The sequence below is a fragment of the Ornithodoros turicata genome, chromosome 3 (assembly GCF_037126465.1).
Source record: "Ornithodoros turicata isolate Travis chromosome 3, ASM3712646v1, whole genome shotgun sequence".
Taxonomy (NCBI): Eukaryota; Metazoa; Arthropoda; class Arachnida; order Ixodida; family Argasidae; genus Ornithodoros; species Ornithodoros turicata.
The window spans coordinates 59,875,042-59,883,541 of NC_088203.1; the positions used below are offsets into that span (position 1 = coordinate 59,875,042).

Sequence of the window (8,500 nt, forward strand, 5' to 3'; positions counted from 1 at the left end):
ACAGGTAAATAAAATAGAATAAATAAGTAAAATAATGTGATATCATTCATATGAAAGTGATTGGCTTTTCTCGTTACCGGACGCGTTATCATGAAACTTTCCCTATTACTGAACCTGTGACTTTCGTCTCCTTGTATGGAAAGTGGTAGATACTGCCAAGTATCATCTTTGAAGCGACCACACGGAACAGCGGCAGCGGGCGGGGAGCCGTCGAGCGACGGGCTGAGATCCACGACACGATTATTATGTCATAGGTGTGTACAGGAAATGGGGCACACAAACGATGATAGCCCTGATAGGACGGGGATGCAAAACGTTGGCGAATCATGCGGACGACACACCCAGGTATCCGTCGTCTGGTCCTGGGTCCAAGGAATCCCCAAACCCAGCTTGTAAACGCACAATAAGCAGTGAATCTGAGGTAGCTGTAAAGAGAAAGGACACGTTCCTAAACACGTAGTACAGTAATTTCCTGACAATCATTCTATCTCAAAGCCCCATAACCAGGCCCTTGAGTTGCACTGTTGGTTAGAGTCTTCGTAACTTTCAAGGGGCATTCGTCGTGTGTGCAAACAACGACGAAAATAAGGATTGCTCAACGTACCTGTAACGTACCTGTTCCCTCGTGGGCGCAGTAGGCGAAGACTGTGATCGTCGCTGCAATACTGCGGTGGATACACCACCAGAAGTTCTGGCCGATGACAGATGTCTGGGAACAGAGTGTGCTGCGTGCTACACTGTACATCGCCCTCATTGCACAACTCTGCCACTTTACCAGCACTGCAGCATAGGTACTCATCCGGTTCCTAGGGAGCACAGACGCCACACAAACACTTGGATTGTTTCCTGCGTCGTAGTGAATGTCACTGGATTAAGTATTGAGCACTCCGATCATGAACGTACCTAAAGCAGTGGTCCTGAAGCTCGTTCTGTTGCGCTAACGCAGCTTCGGCTCATACATCACCAGCCGCTTGCAGAGGAAGCGGATCAGTCGAATATGGGTCGTCATTAAACATGTATTCATCACCGGAGCTATTACTGAAGGCATTTGAACAGCACGATTCGCCACTTTCTATTTCCGAATCCGACATCTTTGTTTGTGCGTTTGCCTCCCTGACCTTGCTCATGCAAGCTGCAAGCCGCGCGGACGACTCTGGCTCGCCGCGTCCTTATTGGTCAGATTCATTATGACGTTTTTAAAGATTCTCAGCAGAGAGTTCCGCTTGACGCCCACATCCGTCGTCTGCTATAGCGCCGCTTACACACGAATTACGAAAAAAGTATTCCGTTGATCGGAATGGGACTTTCGGAGTCATGGTCAGTGAAGGACGGGGAATCTCATTTCACTGTCGTTTCAGAATCGATCAGTGCTCGATGCGACAGTCTCTTTAAAGTTTCGTATGCAGTGGGTTCAATGTTTTGCTCATTAAACATAAGTACTCTGCGCATGCGCCAGTCCTGAAATGGAAATCGGGTACCCCGATTAAAATTACCGGGATATCCCATATTAACATAGGACGAGCACACAGAATCAATCAAAACGTTCTTGCCGGCTGATGGCATTGAAACTATATACAAAGAGTTTTTCTTGGGGTATACCATTTCGTACACCGCTACTGTAAGTCTCTCCAGAACTGCAAGGCGTAATCACCACACTGGGCGTCGACAAGGTACTCGAGGACATCCACTGGTTCCTCAATGGAGAGTTACTGTACATACAGTGTGTGAACTTGGGTAGTTTTGCAGTCGTGTGTAATATTCAACAAATTGGTGAAAGTTCCACCCTTTGGTGAGAGAGCAAAAATTGTGCACAGCTACGGTGTACGGAGCATCGGTTCGGGAGAACATACCAGAACGTGACTGGCTCCACTCCCAAGTGTCGCAGGTCGCGATAAGTGGAGATACAGCCAATTCCTAGGTGTAATACAATATATTAATTGTATAGAAAATAATATTGTGTACTACGCTTACCGTAATGGCATCTAGCATAATCGTAGCACTTTGGTGCGCACGAGGGTGGTGCAATGTTGCTGGACGTGTTCTTCTAACCTCTCCAGAAGGTCCGTCACTTCCATCAGCATGGTCGACTCCTTCGTCCTCACGTCGATCGGCACAATACAGGTGGTGTACGCTTGCCTCCAGCTTTGGTCCCTCGGAGTATTCATGTACAGGTCGTAATCCCAAATTTTGACTTGGCATACAGCCGAACCCGGAGGGGTGTCCCCCATTTTGACTTTATACCGGTGGTCTTGGTGATCGCGACAAGTACTCCAGGGTGTTTCGTAGTTGTTCCTCTGAAAGGTCGCGGAGGAACGGACCAAGGTTGTTGGCGCTTATTGAGGATCGTCTGACGGAGGGGTCGACTGCGACACGCAGGGTGTCGAACCTGAACCGAACTGAACCGAAAACCGGAGCTGAACCGGGATTTTTTTACGAACCCGAACCGGAACTGAACCTCTATATTTTCACCGGCCCGGAACAGAACCTGAACCGGAACTAAACAAAAATAGTGTTCCGAGACGGTTCCAGAAACTATTCAGGGCGCTTCTGTTTAACCTTTGTAAGCGAATGCTACCTGGGCACGCACGCATCGCGCTCATGACGACAACACGATGGGTCGGCACTGCTTTGCAGATTTCATATTACTCAGCTCCATTTAGCGAGTGATGTCACCAGTTCTTGAAATTCTCCAAAACACCTGAAACACAGTGACTCTCAAGTGCTGTCCTTCTTCGCAATCTTTTACTTGCGCTTCCTCTTTAGTCGGTAGTGCGACGACAACAACGACACTACAATCCTCCCACGCCACGCGCCCTTGCCTCACGCAGGAATAAAACGTTCTTCTTTCGTCCACCGACAACGGCTGTTCTAGTCTGTCCTTATTCTCCAGCGAGAACCCCACACTGGTGACCCGGACGTGATTTGCCACGTGATCCACCAGCCGCGACGATGGATCCGACTGCCGGTCCTAGCAGCGAGCCCGCAACGCAGTCCCACATCGGCCATGTCGCCGTGAAGATTCCGCCGTTCTGGAACGCGAATCCCGCCGTGTGGTTTTCGCAGGTAGAATGTCAGTTTCGTCTTGCCAATATTACGTCTCAAGCCACCCGCTATTTCCATGTCGCTTTCGCTGTACCTTCGGACGTGGACTGCGACGTGGCTGACATTCTCTGCGCCCCTTTATCAGCAACGCCGTACGAAGACCTCAAGGCCGCGATCAGCGCGAGGACAACACTTTCCGAGCGAAAACGACTCCAGCAGCTGTTGTCCGCCGAGGACCTTGGCAATCGGACTCCGTCTCAACTTTTGCGGCACATGCGGACCCTTCTCGGATCCCGCGCTACCACGATGGACGAGCCTTTGCCGAAGGAGCTTTTCCTTCAGCGTCTCCCTCCTACCGTGCAAATGCTCCTGGCAACATCAACAAACCTTACCGATCGCCGACTTGGCCGACCATGCTGACAGAATACTTGAAGGTGCGCCAGCGACGATTGCCACCGTGTCAGCTCTCCAAATGCCATCGGCACACGGTTTCCCCCTTTGGCAGCGTTCCTGCCTCCTACCGACCGCTTCACCAAGGTGCACATTCACCTGGTCGGTCCATTACCACCATCCGAAGGAAACCGTTACATACTCACCTGCGTCGACCGGTTTACGCGGTGGCCGGAGGCAAACGCCCATACCAGACGCTACTGCTGCCGCTGTCGCTACGGCGTTTTTGGCAACTTGGGTCGCCCGTTTTGGCGTTCCGGAGGAAGTCGTAACGGATCGGGGCCCACAGTTTGAGAGCGCCTTGTTCCACGCTTTGACCCGCGCCCTCTGAACTGAAGGGCTTCGAACTTCTCCATACCACCCCGCCTGCAATGGACTAGTCGAGCGTTTTCACCGCCATATGAAACAAGCTATCATGGCACAAAACTCCCGAGATCACTGGACCGAAACCCTTCCGTTGGTCCTTTTGGGTATCCTATCTGCCCTCAAGTCAGACTTGGGTTGCTCTTCCGCGGAACTCGTCTACGGAGCCCTGCTGCGGTTGCCTGCAGACGTTTTTAAACCGCCTCCCCAGCTAGCTGTTCACCCTTCAACTTTCGTCACACAACTCCGGAACGCCTTCGCAACCCTCCAGTTTACTCCAACTCGTGCCTCATCTGTGGCGCCACCTTTCATTCCCACCGAACTGCATTCCACGACACACGTATTTTTGCGCACCGATTGCCTTTGTCGCGCCCTCGAACCTCCTTACTCCGGCCCTTACAAGGTACTGCAACGCGCTTCTAAGACCTTCCTCCTTGACGTCCGCGGCTGGCCCTAAAGTGTGTCGATTGACCGGTTGTAGCCCGCATTCCTAGACAACATAGCCCCGGCCCACTATCCTGACCCATCTCTACCACCGGACATAGTCACGCCTCCCAGGCGTCCAAGGCGTGTCACTTGGGCTCCGACTACGCTCGCTCCAACACGTTCCCTCGGAACTCTGGAATGGGGGCATGTGTAGTGCGACGACAACAACGACACTACATCCTCCCACACCACGCGCTCTTGCCTCACGTAGGAATAAAACATTCTTCTTTCGTCCACCGACAACGGCTGTTCTAGTCTGTCCTTATTCTCCAGCGAGAACCCCACAAGTCGTTTCCTCGCGTAGAGAATTTAGCAATAACAAAAATGGTGTAGCAAATCACACTGTTAGGGGCGGACACGAAGTACCAAACGCTGTTACTCGTCCACTTCTTCCATTGTCCTCTAAAGCGGGGTGCCGGAGTGTGACATCAAGGAAGAATTAAGCAAATCGCTAAATATTGAACATACACACCACGATTCATTTAATTAGCTGACTATAACATGTGAGGGAGCTGGCGTTCATGGGCGAGAGAGCGGGTGCATGGGGTGAGGGGTGAGCGACGGTGTGGAGAGAGGAAGAAAGAGGAGAAGAGATGGCGGCGCTTCGGTTATGTCTGGACGGTAGCATGTATGCGCGATAAGACGGTGGCTTACGTTATCCGTTCAATATTTGTTGTAAATATGAGTTGCGGGAATTAAACTGCTTCGTCCCCTAGACCGTGACAAGTGGGGGCTCGTCCCTAGCGTACCGTGAACCAGGATGGCGAGCGATAATTCGGCCCAACGTGACACGACGGCAGGCTTGTTGGTGCCACGCTTATGGAAAGGCGTGGCGACGCATTAGCTATGCCCCGCCGCCTGTGAGATCCAACCAGGTTGCCCACGACCTGGCATTTGTGGAGCACCAGGGAAGTGGACAATCCTTATGTCCTTGGTACGGAGGAGCCCAGGCATGCCCATGACCCTTGCTTCCATCATCTGTCCAGCCTCCCCTACGTACAGGATGTGCTCCACCAGTAGAATCTCAATGAACGGGAGGGAAACTACACTCAACAGCAAGGAAATTTCACGAATGCAGAAGCACCTCACAACCGACCTCCAATTGCCATGGGCAACAACAACACCCAAGGCTCAGGCACGCAAACCAGACAGGGTCAACAGTGTCATTGTTATGGTGGTACCAGGCATATCGCAAGCAAGATTATGTGCCACAAGGCCTCCCAGGAGACGGACTCGGTGCTATGATGCAACCGGGTAGGCCATGTACAAGCCCAATGCCCGGGAAACGCTCGGGTGCAGATGTTGAGCCGGCCAACATCTACGCCGCAACGCTACAGGTAGTAGCTACTGCCGGACGCAAGGAGCCCTTATTGGGTGTTACAATAGGGGAACAGGTATTCTAAGCTCTTTTGGATACCGGTTCCAGTATCAGCCTCTTTGGTGATGGAGCAATGGCTGCAGCGCAGACATCAAGAGCAAGCCCCCGTGAGGAGTCCCAGACACTTCGTCTAGCAACTGTGTGGACAACTGCAGGACAGTCTGTCAGGTGCAGGATTCGATGGGCAGGTGGCTGTCGCAAGCAGCGTTTCTTGCATATGCCTGGGTTGTGCAGGGACATGGTGTTGGGAAAAGACTTCCTCGTGGCATCAGACATTTCTGCCCACATGGGACAAGGGGGGGGTGGACGTTGGGTACCGACCTTCAAGGGGTCATAAAGTTTGTGCGTGCTCCAGGGAACAGCCATCAGCCCCACCAACCATTACCATCTTAGGATGTATATGCCCTTGACACCCTTTTCCAAGAGCCAGCAGTGGAACAGATCATGAGCAAGGGCACAGCGACTGATGGTGCAGTTGTCGACGAACGTATCCTAGCCCTCATGGTGGAATTCCAGGATTCCCTAAGGCCGGGGCTTACAGCACTCGTGGAACACAAGATCGTCACCTCAGACAATACACCGGTACGTTGCCAGATTCGCCCGGTTAACTCGAGAAAGAGGGACATTATGGACATGTGTATCCAAGAGATGTTGGACGAGGACTTGATTGAGACAAGTGCCAGTCCTTGGGAAGCGCACCAGTGGTTGTTCCCAAAAAAATCAGGAGGATATCGGCTGGAAATTGACTATCGAGCTTTAAATGCAAAGTTCCAGGTTCCAGTGTACCCAATACCGAGGACAGATTGGGTACTTGCACAGCTGGGAACAGCTCAATATTTCACGAGCCTGGATCTGTCTCAAGGCTTTTTCCAGATACCGGTTCCAGCTGAGGACATTCCCAAGACAGCATTCCTGTGTTACCAGGGCACCTTTCAATTTAAACGCATGCCCTTTGGATTGGCAGGAGCACCTGCTACATTCCAGATGCTTATAGATGAGGTCCTGCACGACATTAAGCACAAGACGCTAGATGATGTGCTCATTTACTCGGAATCTTTGGAGGAACACATTCAGCAATTGAGGGAAGTCTTACAAATGATACAAGCAGCAGGCCTCATAATAAACCCCGACAAGGTTCAGTTGTGCAGACGTAACCTGAAGTTCTTAGGCCACATAATATCACCCGGCGAGTGCCGCCCTGATCCAGAGAAGGTGCAAGCAGTGTGCAGCTACCCTCACTCGAAAAATACCAAAGACTTGCAGGCATTCCTCGGCTTAACCGGCTGTTACCATAACGTTATCCCCAGCTACTCAGACATTTCCAAGTCTTTGACCTCGCTGTTACGAAGGGATACTGCGTGGAAGCGGGGACAAGACCAGGAAGCGGCTTTCAGTGCCCTGAAGTTCCAGCTGTCAGAGGGAGCGGTCCTAAGCCTACCGGACCTCAACCGTCCTTTTGTGGTCGAGGCAGACGCTAGCAGAGAGAGCATTGCAGCAGTTCTCCTGCAAGAGCATGAAGATGTCCTACGGCCTGTATCCTTCATCAGCAGGGCGTTAACAGAGGCTGAGAGGAACTATATAGTGCAAGAGTGGGAGTGCCTCGCAGTGGTATGGGCTCTTGACAGATTTCGCCCGTATGTAGAGCTCACACAATTTGAGGTACATTGCGACCGCGCCTCCCTGGCCTGGATGTTCCGCACGAAACAAACTTCGAGCAGAGTACGACGGTGGGTCCTGCGCCTCCAGGGTTTCAATTGTACCATAAAGCACCGCAGAAGCTAAGATTCCTCACGATGCCTTGAGCCGGTTCCCTGGAGAGTCTAGTTTTCAAGCAGTGCAGTCAGTTGCAGGGGATTTGTTCCCCATGGAGTTAGTAGAACTAGAGAACTCCGTAGAGTTTGAAGAAGCTATCTATAGCTGTACAAGATACTGTTATTTCTACTTTCACTGACCCTCAAGCCCTGTCAGCAGAACAGTTGAAGGACCCTCTGCCCAGGAACATCCACAACTTCATCACTAAAGAAGGCCTCCCTGCAGACTGTACGCTCTAAAATCTGCACCTCTTAAAAACCCCTTTTATAAGGTACATTTTTGCAAAAGTGTACCCTTTATTTTATGCGGTACGAAAGCACCTAAAAGGTACAGCACTTTCAAGGTACTGCCGTCTAACAGGTACCCCCGTATAAGAGGTACAGCCGTGTAAGAGGTACTGCCGTCTAACAGGTACAGCCATTTTAGAGGTACCGTCGTCTAAAAGGTACAACCCTCTAAGAGGTACTGCCGTCTAACAGGTACGCCCGTTTAAGAGGTACATCCGTCTATGAGGTACACCCGTCTAAGGGGTACAGTTGTCTAAGAAGTATACAGTCCGCACACAAAAGAGAGGAACATGTTGGTGGTGACATAATCCGCACGTGACGTGTGGCACGCACAGTAAAATGCACGACGCGCATCATGTATTGTGCGCTTATGCTTTTGTATCGCTAGTGGTAATACACACTGGCAGAAGTGTGCATCTGTAACATACGCGAAGGCGACCAACGTGTTGCAAGCACATGCGGAACAAAGACAAAAGGCGATCTGAATACTGATTCGCTGTTTATTTGACCTTCAGCGATTTCAGCAGCTGCGAAAGCCGTGGCTTTCTGTACGGCTTCGGGAATTCGTTGTCGCCCACGACATATATTTGCAGCAGGCCTAACAACTGGCCAAAAGCAGTTGGGTATGTCAAGTTTTTTACGTAGTAAACTCTCAAGCAGCACAGCAGCACAAACTCATATA

At 51.2% G+C, this 8,500-nt stretch overlaps 1 protein-coding gene across 1 annotated transcript; it reads left to right on the forward strand.

Annotated features, from left to right (window-relative positions):
* Positions 1 to 2,949: 2,949 nt before the first annotated feature.
* On the forward strand, positions 2,950 to 3,462 carry LOC135389536 (uncharacterized). The gene has a single exon (XM_064619572.1). It carries the CDS (start codon positions 2,950 to 2,952, stop codon positions 3,460 to 3,462), a length of 513 nt encoding a protein of 170 aa, XP_064475642.1.
* Positions 3,463 to 8,500: the final 5,038 nt, after the last annotated feature.

Excerpts from the sequence above, each read along its gene's own strand:
- LOC135389536 (XM_064619572.1), top strand. The coding sequence starts at position 2,950 with ATGGATCCGACTGCCGGTCCTAGCAGCGAGCCCGCAACGCAGTCCCAC.